A 17,933-nucleotide genomic window follows, 5' to 3' on the forward strand; every position below is an offset into this window, starting at 1 on the left:
CTGCATTTTTCAAGAGAATTTTGTGGAAGTTTCAAGGGAATTTGTTCAAACATTGATATTTGCTCTTGTGCAAATAGCTCTTGCGTCGTTTGCACAATTGTTTGTGTGTGTAATTCTGATTACGGTTGTGTGTTTTGTCCTTCCAGACTCGTACGTTGCCAAATCATCCTCGTTGCCAGGCTACGGCAAAAATGGACTGAACAGGGTGAGCAGCCATCACTAGTGTGAGTGTGTGTGTGTGTGCGTGCACGCCCGTGCTCGCATGCATGTGTGAGGAGGAGATAAAGACCGTTCCAGAGACTTGCCTTTGAAATTCTTTTGGCCCTCTCTGCTCTCCGGTGTTAAACTGGAAGCTCTCAGATCTTTATCCACACATTTCGAGTCAAGTACATCTTCAAGGTGATGAAAGACCTTTGTCTCCGTCCATCTTTTCTCTTCTTTTGGTATTCTTGCAGCCTGGGAGCACCAGTGCAGATTATTTCCAATACGACAGCATGAATGCGGTGAACTGGCAGATCAAAGGTGAGCCTGGTTTGCATTTGCATCTGCATTAATTCTTGCTTTTCCAAGTGTCTCACCAACAGAAATCCCTGTTGTGTGCGTTATTTAAAGCAAGTCTGTAATGAAATTAAGGCGACGGCTCAGGCTGCAGTTAAAGTCCTGTGTCATTTTTTCCAGTTGCATTAGTTGCCAAACTTTTCATTTTTGCGACTATAATTTACTGGAGACAATCTGGTTGAGACCAGTTTGTCTTTGTTTTCTTTCCACAATAACTCTGTGTCTTTTCTTCTCTTCTTCTCTTTCAGAATACAAGGTGAGAAGCTGCAGTGAACAAGGTCGTACTCTTGCTGCCTGGTTGAGGTTTATATCGGCTTCGTATTCATCTGGATTCGCACTGAATCGTATTAGCGTTTCACTGACTCAGCAATTTGTTTCTCTTTTATTTAGTTCAGAAATCAGAGTCACCTCACTGACATTATGAATGCAACACAAAAGGTCAGCGGCCGCGATTAATGAGAGCTTATGGTGTAATTTGAGATGCAACAAATGGTCACAACAAATTCCAGAACTCTGTATTTTTTCAGCCAGAAGATTGGTGGGAGAAAACAGTGGTAGAGGGGATTTTACAGTAAAATGTTTTTCCCATGTAAAGTAAAAGGAATTCTTGGAATGTTTAAATTCAAGTCTTTTTTTTTCAACAAATGTTTTCATTGACTTCATGAGGATTAAATGCTGTGAATATCAATGTGCTCTAAAAGTGTTGCACCTGTGAATCTGTGCCTGTCAGATCTACCCTTATGAAGCCCTGGTGGTATCAGTAAGGGGGCAGCAGCGTCTTCCAGGCGATGTGGACCGAGCCAGACTGGAGGTGAATAGCTGCATGTTTCTGTGTGTACTAGGTACACAATCATTCTGTAGAAGACTACATTAATTAGTGGGAAAAGGAAAATTGGTCTTATATAAAGAGGTTCTTCTAATGCTTTGTTGAAAAGCCAAAATGGTAAAGCAGATTTAGTAGGTTTATCACATTTTTCATTTCCTTAGCCTGCAGTCTTTGACTTTTCCCTCCTCAACGTCTTCCACCTGCCTTGTTTCCCCAGCGTCACCTCTCACCAGAGGAGTTCTACAGAGTCTTCGGCCTGTCCATGTCGGCCTTTGATTGTCTCCCCCAGTGGAAGAAAAACGAACTGAAGAAACGGGTCCGGCTCTTCTGAGACCATCTGGTTGCTGGAAAGCACCAAAGCTGATGAGCAGCGGTTACCACGAGGACGCCAGTGATGGGTGGTGGAAGTGTTGGCCTCCCGTTTCTTCCTGTATTGTTTTGTTTTTGTTTAGTGTGCACTTAGCCTTGGTTGAATAGTAAGTGGGAGGACAGAATATCGGCTTTAAGGGGGCACTGACATGCAGGTGGGCTGTGTGAGTAAATTATAAACTGAGAGTGGTTGTGAAACCCGATACTACCATCAGATGGCAGTATGTTAGGAGGATGAGCGTGACGGAGTCAATAAATGGCCTAATGCAAAGTTAATTCCACAGGTACCCCTCAGACTAATTTTCTCTAAAGTTTCAAAAAGCCATATCAGTCTATATGTCCTAAATAAATGGTACACTTCTTTTATAAATATTTGTTTTAATTAAGTGGCGTTTATAGGTTAAATGTGAATGAAGAGTCTCAAAGTTTGTCAGATTTAAGTTTTAGAAATCAGATGTCCAAAGAAATAATCTGTGGAAGACTGTTTCTTTCTCCTTTCATTTATTTATTTATTTATTTATTTTTTGAGAAATCCAAGTTGCATTTGTATGAATGCTGCTGAAGTTTAAATGCAGCTCAGGATCTCAACTCGACAACACGCAATTGTGCTTGTGTTTGCATGACAGAAAAAAAAAATAAAGGTGTTGAGGAAGGGTTAGAGGGAGGGGAGCTGAAACGTTATAATGGTGACATGGTGAGATTTGTGTTAATGGCTACAAGTTACAATGTCACCCTAAAATCTGAATAAAATATGTGAACTGTCTGGCTGCCTCTTTTGTATTTTTAAACCAGGGTGACTATACTGAATGAGTCAAAAGTGGTTGCCTTAAAGATGCAGGTGGTGTCTCATTTTTGTTTCGTTTCATGTTAGACAGTTGCTTGTCAGTCTAGTCCAGGGCCTGCGGGCTACTCATGTGGTCCTTGGTAGCCACCGTGTGCATCGTGTTGGTGACACCTGGACTAGAAGGACACACATCAGTGTGAGAAGACCTGTTGTAAACCATTTGAAGTGACCCTTCAACATTCAAAAAATAAGTCAATCTGGTTGCTGGTTGCAGTTGGTTTGATGCGTAAAAAAAATGACAGACATATCCAATGGCTCAGTTTCAATGCTAAATTAATTCTCAACAAGTTCAAACCAATAAATAATCTGTTAACTCTATAGACGGATTTAACCAACAACAACAACACAATAATGAAATCTAATACATGGTTTTCTGTATAACCACCTCTCATTTACGGTCGAAAACTGTTTTCTTCAGCCCTCCAGCAACACCTGTAAAAAACAAATAAAAAAAACACTACAAAATGACCACCAGGTGGCGATCGAGATATGGCCTTTTTGTACGGGAACTGGCAGGCACCGCCAACACTTTGCTGGCACTAGGACCCAGCGGCCAGTGTGTGTGTGTGTGTGTGTGTGTGTGTGTGTGTGTGTGTGTGTGTGTGTGTGTGTGTGGAAGCCGTCGAGCCGCTCCCGCTGCAGAGCGGAGCGGCCGCTCGGTCACTCTGCAGCCGTATGGATGTTGACGGAGCTCCGCCGTGTCCACGGACAACAACTCGCCCCAGTTGACACTTTTTTAAAAGTAAACAGCCGGGGAGACCAGTTTTTCTAGGTTTCTGGCACTTGGGACGCATCCTGGACGAGATGGACTCCCAGCGCCAGAGTGGTAGGAAACTTTTCCGCCTTCCTTGGTTCACTAACTTAAAAAAACAAAAACAAAACAAAACTCGAGCTAGTTCTGTTAGGACTGAGGTGTCGCTGAAACAAGTAAATCCAACCGTGTCATTCGTTTCTACACTTTCCGCTTGATATGTTACACTATATCGCACGAGTATCGTGGAAAAACAAAAACTACACTTTTATCGTTCAACAACACACACACACACACACACAAAAAAAAATCCTACCCAAGAAATGACGCTGCGTGCGTCAAGCCACGCGCGCGGCTGGTTGTAACGGCGGAGGGTGACGTCACGCACCTCGGCTCGGAGGCATCCTCGCCTCGTGCAGGTAAAGAGTGATGCAACGCGACGCCAACAGAGCAGCGCCCCGTTGGAGGCTGCGGAAGCCTGAGCGTGTCCTGAATGGCCGCTCTGTTCTCCGGAGCGGCGGACAGGAAGCAGCGTGGGACACCAGGTGATGCAGCGGTGCTCCACTTTCACTGCAAAGAAAAGAACAGAACAGAAAAGTAAAGAAAGGAAGAGAAGTGCGAACCGGGGCTCGTAGAGCACATAAATATAAACAACAAACACTCCAATTTTAAAAACAAACAAACAAACAAACAAACAAACTGATTCGTTTTAAACAGCATCGTCTCGGTCTCTCGTCACATCGTCCTTGAACTCCACCGCGGTTCCTTCACGTCCCCCCCCTCACTTCCTCACCCAGTCATCCCTCACACAATCCCTGCTGTATATGCTTTTTATGAGTCACAAATTCCACAAGGTTTTTTTTTTGTTAACGGTTTTTCCCCATTCCTCCTCACTCAAAATCAGTTGAAGCAGAATCCAAATGGCATGTCTGCAATAAATTCAGAGATACCTTTAAAAAAAAAATGAAGGTAGCTCTCAGTTTGATTCATGGTGATTGGCTGGCTCGTGTTGCGCTCCTCTGACCTTCTTCTGCAGAGACGTGCGGCTCGTCTACTGTCAGCTCTGAACTCCTGCGTATGGCTAGTGACATAAATCTAAAGAATCGACGTCCTTGACGAGGTTTAGATCCTGGTGAAATGAGACACCAGCATGTTTCACACCAGCTTTGTTTATTGCCCGGACCTTCTACTGTAGGAGCAGAGTGATAAGATACTGAAAGAATGTGAAGAAGAAGGAATTCCCCACCCCCTCCCCCCACCCCTTCCAGGCTGGTTCTTTTTAAAGAATTTGCCCGCCTGCTGGTGGACGGGACTCCGTCAAGTGTGTGACCGAGGCGAAGCCCCGGGCCAGCAGTGACACCACCATCCTCCGCTGTCACGAAAAGCACACGAGCAATGCCGGAGCTCTGAAGTAGACTTTTGTCTCGGTGGCGGCCGCCGCGACTTGACCTTTGGCCTCAAGTCTGAAGAAGACGGGTGTCTGGAGAATGGGAGGAACAGAGAGGGGAGCAGGGACTGCAAGGAAGGAGGTGAAGAGAGAATGTAGAGTCCCGGGGGAGCTCGGACAGTTTGAGGGTGAGAACGTGCAGCTTAGCCGTCCCCTCCGCTGACCCGCACGGTCTTCTGGAAGGAACCTTCCTGTCATGTTTTTAAAAGTGGACTGGCAAGTCAAGCTGAGCTTCTGCAAGCTAAGAATATTAGCCAGAGTTGTGGCCCGTCGCCCTCTGAGGGACTAAGGGCGGCTGATGGATGCGTCTCAGCTCAACTGTTGTCCTTCCTCTTTGTGTCTGTGAAACAATCGTCCATTCGACTGCTTCCAAACAGACACAGGAAGGAAGGAACTCGTTATGTCCGCGAAGATCTTGTTGTGAGCTGCTCCTGAATGACCTTAAAAAAAAAAAAAATCAGAAGCCATCGTGGCAACAAAAAAACAAAAACACCAAATTGTAAATACTCCTGTTTTAGATAATGGCACGCTGCAGACTGTGTTATTCATGGAAACAAGCAATTCCACTTGTTTGTTTTTGTTCCCGAGAGGACAGAGAAAAAAAAATAAAAACAACTTGAAAGGTCGGATGGTTGGAACGGGAGGGGCCAGTCGGGAGGAGGTTTGGGCCGGAGATGAAGCCTCAGGTTGGAAGACTGAAACGCTTCCCTGTCATCCTGCCGCCCACAGGCACGATGTGGTGAGGTGCACAGCGGGGAGCGGCCGGCTGCAGTTGTTTTCTTCCCGGCCGAAACCAAAACACGTTTAAATGAGAGTCGCATGGCTTCTGTCTCATGACTGACCTTCTCCAGGAAGCACAACACACACCGTGGAAGACACACACACACACACACATAGAAACGTATGTATGTGGCGGCGGCAGCACAAAACACAAACGCAAACCCTTGGTGAGGACGAGGTCTTTGTTAAAGTCTTGTGCGTGTGTGTGTGTGTGTGTGTGTGTGTGTGCGCGCGCGCGCGCGAGTTGGCCATTTACAAAGGCCCCTCTGTGGTTGGAAGCCACCACGAGCCTCCAGAACAGCTGATCCTCAGCTTGGGAAGCCTTCAGTGAAGACAGAGGAGGGAGAGGCAGCGGCCAGTGAGCCTCAAGAAATCAGCAGCTGGTCATTGACTCTGAATTTATCATCTGATACATGACTCGAGGACGTTCACACACACACACACACACACACACACACACACACACACACACACACATACACACAAAAAAATCTTCATCTATTTATGAGGATGTTGGAGTGAGATTTAAACTTTTAGCAGCACATGTTAGTATCTGGTTTAAAATACAAATCTGCACGCGTCTGTGCTATTTTTTTTAATGAATATTGTTAAAACCAAGAGGTGGCGTTTCAACCTCTCTGAGTGACTCATGTAAGGCTGAAGAAACAGGGGGGAAAAAGCAAAAACATCGCAACAGAGAAGACAAAAAGTTCTTAGAAGACTGAGAAATCAACCTTCATAAAAAACTGTGTGGACGGAGACGTATGGATGTAGGAGGGAGAGTCGAGATCAGGAGGGAGTGGAGGGGAGCTCCTGTCGCCGGCTAAGACAGGAAACCACAGCTGCTGTGTGCGCACACACACACACACACACACGCACACACACACACACACACAGCTGCTGGAGATATAATGTCCTTAAACCCAGAGTGCCCAAGAATCGAAATGATGCAGCTGTGTTGTACCACGCCCCTGTGTGTGTGTGTGTGTGCGTGTGTGTGTGTGTGTGTGTGTGTGTGTGTGCGCGCGCACTAGTTCCTGTTGTGTTTTGCTCTTTCTTGCCGTTTCCGACATGGTTATTGTCTTTTGCGGTGCATTGTGGTCGTCTAATTTTGGACGTTGTGGAGACAATGGAGTATTGTTGGGAGTGGGGGCGGCGATGGGGGAGCGAGGGCTTCTGTCTCTGCAGTCTTTGTGTGTGTGTGTGTGTGTGTGTGTGTGTGTGTGTGTGTGTGAGAAACCCTGGATCTCGTTCTGACCTCACCCATGTCCCAGATCTGTTTGAAGAGTACAAACCACACCAAAGACTTTTGTATTTTTTCATTTGGAAATTGACTGTCAGCAAGAAAGAAATTCTCTGACTCACGTCTAAAATATTATCAGTCATAAAAGTCATAGTGGTGCATAAAGTCGACAAAACAATCTGGAAGAAACCGTTTATTTATTTCCCTTGGACATTTTTTTTTTTACTTCAGTACTCTGCTGATCTCACCGGTCTGGCAAAGGAGGCTCATTTACAGAACACAGTGAATGCAGCCAAATTAAAATGACCGTCGAGCCTTTTCTGTGATATAGTACTTAATGAGGCCTCAGTTTTCCTCTTCTGAAGAGCTTTGTCTTTACCTCAGTGCCATTTCCTTTTTGGGAAGGAAGTCCCCTGCTCCCCCCCAACCCTCCAACCCCCACTTCCTTTTTCCTTCCCTTCCCTTCCCGTCCTCCTCCTCCTATCTTTGTGGGCAGGATGTGCGAGAGTGTGTTTGGCGCAATGTCAAGGCCGACAGATGAGACGGTTGGAGACGCACAGGAAGCCGGACACTCAACACCAACACCGCCACGAGTCGGACTCGGCCGTTGAGTGAACGCGCGAGACAGGCAGAATAACTTAGTCGGTGTCTCACATGATAAATATCTCCTCCCTGTCAGCTGTTGCGACAGGCGGTGTGTCCTCGATCACTCCCCGCCCCCCCTCGAGATCCACCGCTTCAGACGTCTGGTCGCTAAAAATGACATTCGATGATGCGCGAGCATTTCAGCGTCCTGGTTGGGAGGCCTGGGGGGGGGGGGGGGGGGGGGCGGCAAACAATCAGTTGGGATGGGAGATCCACCGAGCGCAGGAAGTCGAAAATGTCGAAAATGTCCTTTGGGTCACCGCTGCATTATGTGGCCTTAGAGCTTCAACAGTAGCGAAAGGAAAAAAGCAGAAACAGTAATGTCAATTCCCATTATGCCTCTGTAACTCACATGATGCATCAGGATGCATCAGCCAGTCAGAACAAGCCGAGACACAGCATGTACTACACCGTGGTGACATGCTACAAAAAAACTTGTTACATTACATACATACATTTTTTTTAGTGACTTTAAAATGTACAATAGAAAGATTTACTGCAAAGTGAGTCTCAGGTAGGAGGCGGCCTGTCAACCGTTTTACAGGTGTTTGTTTTGTGTTACAGTCTGTGGGATTTTTTTTTTTTGCTGCAGTACCTTGAGTGGCCACTAGAAAGAAATTGCCGCTATATTGGCAGCCCGGTATCCAGTTCTTATAACACATCCATCGACATGTTGACCTGATATTGTCTGTGTTGTGTAGCGCCGATGGAGGCGATAACATGCTTTACCCGATGCTGTGTGTTGTGTAGCGCTGATGGAGCGGCTGGTGAGCGAGCTGGGCTCTCTGCTGAAGCTGCTGGACCACGAGACGCTCAGCCCTGCCACTGCAGACAAGATGTCCTCAGTGCGCAACATCCTGGACTCGCTGCCAGGTAGGCAAAACATGCCGACGGTTCACAGTTTCACCCAAAATCACAGACGAATCGATCCCTGAGCCGGAGGCTCCGTCAACTGTCTGCTGCAGCGATCCTGGACCTGAGCTGCTCTGAAGTGTGGCAGGTTAGCTCGCCCGCTGCCGGTTGCAGCAGAGAATATGTTTGGCTGAATGTCTGCTCATAACTTTGCCTCTCGGTGACAATGGGAACTACATCGACCGTGGGAATGAGAGAAAGTGGGACATTTTTGAGTAAATCCTTAAATCTGTAAATGACTCATCCGTCAGTCTAAAGCTTTGACTTTGGTGATGATGAGATCCAAACAGTTAAGAGGCCTTTTGGATGAAGGTGAACCACTTTGAGGCAACCAGGCAGATCGTGAAGCCACCCAAACTCACCACTTTGAGACTTGGACGAGCCGCGTCCTCACATGAAGGGATCTGGAACATCTCAAATGAAGCGTTTCTGAGTTGAATCGTTTGTTCAAGGTCACAACAAGAGTGTTCATTCATTCAGAGACAGTATCTCTTTCTTATTTGCTTTTATGCAACCAGTGGGAACTTCCTTTCATAAACCATCTAGATAGAGTGCAGCTGCCTGACGCCGCTCGCTAACCCGATTTTAACACACACAGCAGAGCGCTGCTGCCTCAGGCCGTATCTTCTGGTTCAGTTGGACTCTCATTTCACCTGGCAGCAGCAGCACACACACACACACACTCACACACACACACACACACACGCGCGCAAAGCAGAAGTCAGTCACGACGCAGTGGCTCAGAAGTCTCGGTGAGGTTATTAGAGTCGAGGCTTGTTTATTCTGGACAATGCAGGATGTCAGAGAGGATCAAAGGATTGAGCTAAGAGGATCATGAAATGTAAAGTTTAAAGAGGATGAGGAGGAGGAGGAGGAGGTGGAGGTGGAGGTGGGTGGTGGTGGAGAGGTGAGAAGCAAGATGATCTGGTGGGAACAGGTCCCATTCAGCATTTATTCCCACAACACAAACAGAGAGGTTTGGCAAACGTGCAGCACACCGAGTGGCTGGATTTGTTTTTCTGTTGCTCCCATGCAAAGATTCATTCATAAGATTTCTAGGAATCTTGCTTCTCCTGACGCAGTCCGTCTGGTCTGGAGCCTCCAGCTGCACTCTGACTCTCGTCCCGTCTCTCCGCTGCAGTCACCGGGTCGGACGTCTACATGAACAGCTGTCTGTACGGCAACGGCACCAGCTTTGTCGAGTCTCTGTTTGAAGACTTTGGTAGGTTGACGTCCACAGCAGCATCAAAGTTTTAATCGCTACATTCTTTTTTTTTTCACTGCACTGCACGTAAAAACGCAAATGAAAGTGTTAAACTGTCTGTCCTTCCACCAGACTGCAGTTTGCACATGCTCAGTGTGTCTCCTGCGGAGCAGAAAGAGGAGGAAGAGGAGGAGAAGGAGGCGGAGACTCATCCCGACAAGTCTGTGAGTGTTTCCGCAGCGCCTCTGTCGGCCGCCTGTCTGCCTGCCTGCCGCTCCCACACCGACACCTCCGTTCAACTCTCACCTCAGACTCCGACGGACACGCCCCCGCCCCTCCCGACCACGCCCCTTCCCGATGACTACTACGAAGAGGCCGTTCCCCTGGATCCCGGCTCCACCCCTCAGTACTTCACCACCAACATGAGCAGTTGGGTGCCAAACTCTTGCTGACCTCAGTCATGCTAAAAGCTCGGCCTGTGTCAAACTCACCCTCACACCTTCTTCTTATGGTTTTCTTGTGGCTCACAGCTTCTAGGAACTCTGTGGAGGACGCCTACTATGAAGATGCGGACGACAACTATCCGATCACCAGGATCAACGGACACCCCAAACACTCCTGTGAGCACGGCCGCTGCTTTCCCACCAATTAAAAAAATCACCCAAAATAAGAAATAAGCTGAACCGTCTTTCTGATCTCGTCTTTTTCGCACAGACAATGACTCAGACGCTCTGAGCAGTTCCTACGAGTCCTACGAGGAGGACGACGACCCAGACGGCAAGGGGCGGGACCAAGCTCGCAGATGGACGGCCGAGGACGCCACTGACGGGCCGGTCAGAGACTGTCGCATCTGCGCCTTCCTCCTGAGGAAGAAGCGTTTCGGGCAGTGGACCAAGCAGCTGGTCGTCGTCCGAGACAATAAACTTCAGGTAGAAGACACAGGATCCACAATCTGCCATTAAACTGTTGCATGAAACTGGCCTGAGTGTCTCAACACGATCTTGAAATAAGCTGTGAATACACTGAACGACAAACAAACCAGTAAAGGTCCAGACGGTGAAAGAATTAAACCAGTGAAGAGCAGGTGTTGCCACGACGCTGCACTGTGTTGTGCTGATACGACAGCCTGAGACAAAGTACTGCACAGTTAAAGTGCAGCAGTGACTGAAAGTGCTCTGTCACTTCCGGTTTAAACTGAGTGTGTGTGTGTGGAATGGAAAGCAGTGATGGATCTAAGGGGCGGAGAGGTGGAGCAGCCCATAAATACTAGTTCAGAACTCAACCTGGTGCTTTGGAAACCACTCCCCCTCATCACCGGGACCAAAACACCTTGCGAGACTTGACCGAGTTGAGTGCAGAAGACGGAGGGTTTCCACCCTGTGACCCCGTGATGCCTCCCTCTCTGTCCTCAGTGCTTCAAGAGCATCAAAGAGAGCTCCGCCAACACGGAGCTGCCTCTCAACCTCTGCAACGTCATCTACGTCCCCAAGGAGGGACGCAAGAAGAGGCACGAGCTGCGCTTCTCGCTGCCCGGCGGCGAGGCCCTGGTGCTGGCGGTCCAGAGCAAAGAGCAGGCCGAGCGCTGGCTCAAGGTGCCGTCCGTCTCCTCTAAGGGGGGGGTGGAAATCTGCAGAGTCGGACCAGAGCAGGTGGGGTGGAGGAGTCTTCACTTCAGCGTTTCCCTTCTTGTGTGAGCAGGTGGTGCAAGACGTCGGCAGCCAGTGTAGCAACACCGAGGGCGTGGACGGATCCACGTCTCCCATCATACAGAGGAAGTTGGAGCTGGACAAGGTGTGGGATTTTTACTTTTTAACCTAAAAACACTCATCATATCGAGAGAAAAACAAAACCAAACTCTCCATCATTTGACTTCTGGATGGCCTCCTGCGGCCCGAGCGTGACTCACTTCTTCCCCTGGCTGAGAGTCCCAGCCAGGGAGTGAGGAGGCATTGTTGTGGTTGCCCAGCTGTGTGGTTTTCAAAGAGTTCTTTGATGCTTACGCAGCAGTTGAAGCTGATCACACAAATGCACAACGTGGAAAAATAACACACTGGAAAAAAACCCTCACTGTCTCTCCCATCCTATAAATAAAAAAAAACAAAAAAAACAAAAAAAACACCCCATGGCAAATCAACTGTTGGTGAACGTCCCTGTTGTCCAGGTGCTGCAGTGCGAGCGCCAGGCGTCGGACTCGGACAGCGGCCCCACGGCTGACTGCCAGTCCGTCAGCGCCAGTCAGGCAGCAGGACGGGATGCCGGCGACACCCTTAGTACGTTCACACGCACACACACACGCACACACACCCTTTCTCACCTTTGTATGTGAATTAAAGGGACAGCTCACCCAAAAATCAGATGATTTTATGATCTCTTTCTACATTATATTTGTTTTTTGTTTTGTTTTCTTGTTGTTTTTTCCATTGTCTCAATCCTCAGCGAAAGTATAATGGACACACACACATAAACACAAAGCCTTTCAGATCAAAAGTTGATCACTGCTTTTGTGTATGAGGAAGGATGAAGCAGGGGAACCACGTTGGGTGAGAAAACAGCATCGACTCAGTCGTGTTGTTTCAGCGTCGTCGTAACTTGTTTACTGAGCAGCGGAGGGAGAGAGAGAGAGAGAGAGAGAGAGAGAGAGAGAGAGAGAGAGAGAGAGAGAGAGAGAGAGAGAGAGAGAGAGAGAGAGAGAGAGAGAGAGAGAGGGGGGAAGGGGGCCAAGAACAGATATGACATCCTTCCTGTTCTCTTCCTGCCATTGTGTCCTGCTGACATCACAGGAAGCAGGGTGGACGTCGATCTGCAGCAGCACCTGGTCTATCCAGCACTGAGACACACTGGAGCGAAAATGACGTGAAGGCAGTGTGTGTGTGTGTGTGTGTGTGTGTGTGTGTGTGTGTGTGTGTGTGTGTGTGTGTGTGTGTGTGTGTGAAGGAGAAGGAGGGAAGCTATGAATCCTGGCTCATCCATAGTGCAAACCTCCATCAGACAGTGTTTTTAGTCAGTCACTGTTCTGCTTTCGGGGGTCAAATGAAATCAGAAGGTCTAAGACACTAATGCATGCAGTTTAACCACAGTGGTCACACCCTGTCAACCTCAGGTTCTAACTTTAATAAAGCTCCGTGTGACCTCAGCCAGGGGCAAGCGCGGCACCTTCTCAGAGCTGACGGGTTCCATGAGTCGGGCCGCCGGGAAGAAGATCAACCGGATCATCACCTTCTCCAAGAAGAAGCCTCCTCTGCCGGGAGACCCCCCGTCGGCGCCGGGCCACCAGGACAACCCGCTGCGCTGCGGTAAGGCCGCAGACTGAAGCTTCACAGGTCACGTGACTGCAGCGTCCAGACGCAGAGAGTAACGGTGCGGCGGCACCTCCTGTCTGCCCAGGCTACCTCAGCGTGTGTGTGGGCGGCTCGTGGAAGGAGCGCTGGTGTGTGGTGCGAGCCGGGAGCCTCCACCTGCAGAAGGAGCCCGGGGAACAGCGGTCGCCGGTGGTGGTGGTTCCACTCCGGGGGGCTGAGGTGGTGCCCGGGGGCCTCGGGCCCCGACACCCCTTCTCCTTCTGCATCCGGCAGGCCGGCACCGAGCTGGCGGCTCTCGAGGTGACTTTATTGTCCATTCAGTATTGTATTGTATTGTGTTGTGGTGCTGTGTGTGTGTGTGTGTGTGTGTGTGTGTGTGTGCACGTTGATTCTCACTGTGGTGAGAATCAAGCAAGTCAAGTTAAGTCATTGCTCACGTCAAGCAAGTCACAAGTCAAGTCACACAAAAATCTGATCATTAGCATACCATTTGCATTTATATCAGCAAACAGCTTTCTAGATAACGTTTTACAAATTTTGCCAGCCAGTAAGTTAGTTAAAGACACTTTTATTGTGCATTTTAGGACAGACCTTACTTATCTTTCTAACCAGGTTAAGTTTAAGCTATGTATTAGCAAACGTTAGCTTTCTAACAGCCATAATAGTTAGCTAAGAAGGCGCATTCACGTAGCTTACCTTTCTTTATGGGTAAAATCACCCGATCATTTTTCAAAATAAAACGCATTAAAACACATTTTCTATTGCAATCTAAAAAAAAATGCAAATATTTTTTAAAAAGTCCTTTCGAGTCATCTGTATCAAGTCTAAGTCAAGTCTCAAGTCATGAAGACCAAGTCAAAGTCAAGTCGAGTCTTTTATCAGTGTTAGTCAAGCAAGTCTCAAGTCTTCAAATTTGCGACTCGAGTCTGACTTGAGTCAAGTCATGTGACTCAAGTCTCCCATCTCTGACATATATATACAGTATATATACATCAAAAAATTAATGGTCAACAATAAACTAAACAAGGAAACGTGTCTGGCAAAATTGCCTGTGTGTGTGTGTGACCAGGCCAGCAGCTCCGAGGACCTGGGCCGCTGGCTGGGCGTCCTGTTTGCAGAGAGCGGCAGCCCCGCCCTCCCTGAGGAGCTGCACTACGACTACATCGACGTGGACACGCTGACCGACATCCGGCACGCTGCCAGACACTCCTTCCTGTCAGTCACTTCCTGCTCTGGATCCCTCACATGGACGTTTCCATTCACTCTTTTTCTTATACTTCATACCGTTTGTTTTTTTTTCAGATGGGCCACAACCACCGCTGCGTCCTCCAGCAGCGCCTCCACAGACTCCAGAACTTACGATGAGGTCTACGAGAGCATCGCGGTGAGGAAGACGCGACACCACATTGAACTCCTCTTACTTTTTAACTGCATATTTTGACGACTCCTTATATCATTGGTGTCAAACTCTGGCCGGCGGGCCAAATTTGGCCCGCAGTGCAATTATATTTGGCCCATGAGGCAAGACAACAACGCGCCTAGTGCTGGCCCACAAGTATTATACAGCACATCCACCGCTAATACTACAAATCCCAGAATGCTCTGCTGGTATTTTGGCACGTCAATCAGGACAGGACGTTCATTGAAGGATATTATGATTACTCATTGGTTTATTGTTGTTATTTTATTTTTACATTTATTTTTGGAAAAAAGGTTATTGTTGAAATTTAGATCAGAGACAAAAAGAGGCATAAAAAATGTATTTACATTTTATTTATTTTGATGAGTTTTTTGAAATTTGAAATTCAACTTTGCACTTGTGCAATATGACATTATTTATTATATAGTATTGAGCTATGCTTGTTCCATATTCAGGTTGAAGCAAAAGTTGTTTGGGTCCATATGAAAAGGTTCACTGTTAAATGTGGAAGAAGATTTTTTTTCAGCATATATCAATGATGGCCTGCGAATTTTGTCCCACTGTGCATTTTGAGTTTGACACCCCTGTGTTTTTCTCTGTCTAGGACGAGGATGTCGAGAGCAGAGGCGGTCAAGTCAGACGTCACGCTTCCTTCTCCAGCAGGGACTCTGAGAAAACTGAGCAGCAGGCAGCCGTCAAGAGACACGCCTCCAGTGAGTCGCTGACAGAAAAAATGGAGTTGCAGGGTCCGCCCCCCCCTAAAGGTCTCCCAGATTGTGCCAACTTCTCTCCAATTAATGAATCCCCTGAGAAGTGAAAATGCCATCCCCTCTTCTTGTGTTCAAGCCTTTGTGATGTCACAAGAGGAACTGATTCCTCACCAATAGTCATAGTGGCCACGGCCCTCGCTATGCATTTGCTGTGTGGTGCTAAATATGTTTTTTGCTGGAGATCTCGAGCGGTTTTTCTTGAACAATGAATCGAATGAGAGTTCACTACTGGAGTTACGTACGAGACCTGCAATCCACTGAAACACTGCATCATCTGCGTTGCGTCCTCTTAGCCGTCAATCAGTACGCTCGCTATGGGAAGACGCGCGCCGAGGAGGACGCCCGGCGTTACCTGAACCAGAAGGAGGAGCTGGAGAAGCAGAAGGAGGAGCTCAGACACGCTCTGATCGCCCTCCGCAGGGAGAAGAGGGAGGTGAAGGAGGGGAGCAAGGCCGCCGCAAGTCAGTGGCCGAGCAGACACACCTGCACCGCTCAGTCCTCCCTCCGCCTGGTGGCAGCTCTACACCCTCTGTCTCTGTGTGTGTGTGTGCAGGTCAGTGTGCCGAACAGCGACTAGCCGAGTTGGACGCTCTGTGCAGGCAGAAAGAAGAGGAGCGGGTCGAGCTGGAGCTGCAGCTGACGGAGGTCAAGGAGAACCTGAAGAAGTCATTGGCTAGCGGAGCACTGGGCCCGCCCACTGACACCCGGATCAGCGTCAAGGTGGGCTGAAGCCAAGAGCAATGTATACTGTCTGTGTGTGTGTGTGTGTCTATGTATATATACATATATGTATATGCATTTATATGTATGTATATATATATATATATATGTATATATATATATATATATATATATATATATATATATATATACATATATGTATATATATACATATGTATATATATATATATATATATACATATATATATATATATACATATGTATATATACATATATATATATATATGTATATATATATACATATGTATATATATACATATATATATATATGTATATACATATATGTATATATATATATATACATATATGTATATGTATATATATATGTATATATATACATATACATATATGTATATATATATATAAAAATACATATATGTATATATATATATATATATATATATGTATATGTATATATATATGTATATATATACATATACATATATGTATATATATATATAAAAATACATATATGTATATATATATATATATATATATGTATATATACATATATGTATATATATATACATATACATATATGTATATATATATATAAAAATACATATATGTATATATATATATATATATATATGTATATATACATATATGTATATATATATACATATACATATATGTATGTATATATATGTATATATATGTGTATATATATATGTATATGTATATATGTGTATATATATATATATATTTAAATGTATATATATATACATGTAGATAGATATATATAGATATATATTCAACAAAATTATATTCACAAATAAATGGTCAACAACAAACTGTAAATGAGAAGATGTGTCAAATTATGAATGTGTGTGTGTGTGTGTGTGTGTGTGTGTGTGTGTGTGCACGCAGGCCCAAGGCTCCAAGGTGGAGAAGGTTTACAACGAGACGGTGCCAGTGAACGCAGCGTCGGAGCTCCGGAAACGCCCTCCGTCTCTCTACGCCTCCTCCAGGGGCAACGTCATGCAGAAAGCGAAGGTCGGGGGGCCCAAGCATCCTCATCTTAAGCATCATCATCTCAAGCATCATCACCAGCAGAACTGTTTTTCCTCACGGCTTCCCTCCCTGTTCCAGGAATGGGAGTCCAAGAAGGGGACCTAGACTGATGGATGGAAAAGACCAACGTGGAGTCCTGGTGGGGAGATAGTTGGTGTCAAAGAAGAAGCAGGTGGCTGAGAGCTGAGTGGCACTGAGAAGAAGAGGGGAGAGTGTGTCTGAGGTCGGGGTGGGGGGGCCTGGTCCGGTCTGGTCTGGTCCATCCAATCTCACCTCCCAGACACAAGAAGGAATCGTTGCATGTGCACAGTCCCCACCTGACTGAAGTTAAAGAACAGTATTGACGCGGACATCTCTGTGCACATGTAAGATACGTGTTTGTAAGTGTTTGCGTGTGTTTTTACGTTTGCACAGGTTTTCTGGAAAGTGAAAATGTGATTACTTCTTAGAGATAGCAAAGAGCAAAGTTCTGCCCCAAACCCAGCGATTTTCCTCCTGCTCCAGATTATTGTCCAATGAGAGAAGTTCACATATATATTATTTAACTTTAAGTACAGAACAGACGACCAGACGTTATAGTGAGTGTGACACTGTTACTTAAACCAAATGTTTATTATTGAAATGTGAAACTATTGTTATTGTTTTTTTTAATGTGTTTTTTTTTTTTTTCTTCTGCACTTTATCAGGTTGTATTTAGTGATTAAACAATGCCTTCAAAATTAGCTTTAGCACCCCCAGCTAGCAGATAAATGCCTCTCTTTCACCTCGTCACTACACGGACTAGAAAACAGACACATGTAGATTCTTTAAAACGAAATTTTATAAACGTTGAAACATGAAGTTGCTCCAATTCTCATCCTCCTCCTGGCATTTTTTTCTGGCTTCTGCCCCCGAAACGCAGCGTTTTCTTCTCTCATCTCTAAACGTCCAGCGCCCTCTGGTGTTAGAATGTGAAAGGTTGCATTGCGAGTTTAAACGGCTTTCCTTGTTGCATCCTGGGAGAAAACACACACACACTGACACGCATACACACACACATACAGTCACTCACATACACACACGCGTTTCAGTCAGTTTGGCTGTTCCGGACCCAGACTCACCTCAGAACTG

General features: G+C 46.4%; 2 protein-coding genes across 7 annotated transcripts in view; both read left to right on the forward strand.

Annotated features, from left to right (window-relative positions):
- LOC142885665 (actin-binding LIM protein 3-like) overlaps window positions 1-2,516 on the forward strand; it is a 27,984-nt gene extending 25,468 nt beyond the window's left edge. For 4 of the 6 annotated variants that reach the window (XR_012926314.1, XR_012926317.1, XR_012926316.1 and 1 more), the window contains 4 exons: window positions 147-205; window positions 456-522; window positions 807-1,369; window positions 1,602-1,669. Coding sequence is in view for 1 of the 6 variants with exons in the window: in XM_076022356.1 (XP_075878471.1) it covers window positions 147-205; window positions 456-522; window positions 807-814; window positions 1,289-1,369; window positions 1,602-1,715 (329 nt within the window). In the remaining 5 variants the exon portion in view is untranslated. Of the gene's footprint in view, window positions 1-146; window positions 206-455; window positions 523-806; window positions 1,370-1,601 lie in introns of all 6 variants that reach the window. The other 2 variants (XR_012926315.1, XM_076022356.1) reach the window with 2 other exon arrangements.
- A 680-nt stretch (window positions 2,517-3,196) lies between these two features.
- afap1l1b (actin filament associated protein 1-like 1b) lies at window positions 3,197-17,673 on the forward strand. Its single transcript, XM_076022365.1, has 19 exons — window positions 3,197-3,423; window positions 8,214-8,336; window positions 9,517-9,597; window positions 9,712-9,803; window positions 9,891-10,008; window positions 10,110-10,199; window positions 10,294-10,508; window positions 10,992-11,171; window positions 11,278-11,370; window positions 11,741-11,849; window positions 12,714-12,872; window positions 12,964-13,178; window positions 13,948-14,093; window positions 14,181-14,262; window positions 14,903-15,011; window positions 15,362-15,529; window positions 15,622-15,788; window positions 16,680-16,805; window positions 16,902-17,673. The coding sequence occupies exons 1-19, from the start codon at window positions 3,402-3,404 to the stop codon at window positions 16,926-16,928; spliced, it is 2,322 nt and encodes a 773-aa protein (XP_075878480.1). The 5' UTR covers window positions 3,197-3,401; the 3' UTR covers window positions 16,929-17,673.
- The last annotated feature ends 260 nt before the right edge of the window (window positions 17,674-17,933 follow it).

The sequence above is a fragment of the Nelusetta ayraudi genome, unplaced genomic scaffold (genome assembly GCF_046127955.1).
Source record: "Nelusetta ayraudi isolate G7.1 ecotype Tasmania unplaced genomic scaffold, CSIRO-AGI_Nayr_v1 ptg000011l, whole genome shotgun sequence".
Lineage (NCBI taxonomy): Eukaryota > Metazoa > Chordata > Actinopteri > Tetraodontiformes > Monacanthidae > Nelusetta > Nelusetta ayraudi.

Coding starts and splice junctions, on each gene's coding strand:
- afap1l1b (XM_076022365.1), top strand. CDS start 3,402: ATGGACTCCCAGCGCCAGAGTG. Junction 8,337..9,516: donor CATCCTGGACTCGCTGCCAG/GTAGGCAAAACA, acceptor TCTCCGCTGCAG/TCACCGGGTCGGACGTCTAC. Junction 14,263..14,902: donor AGGTCTACGAGAGCATCGCG/GTGAGGAAGACG, acceptor TTCTCTGTCTAG/GACGAGGATGTCGAGAGCAG.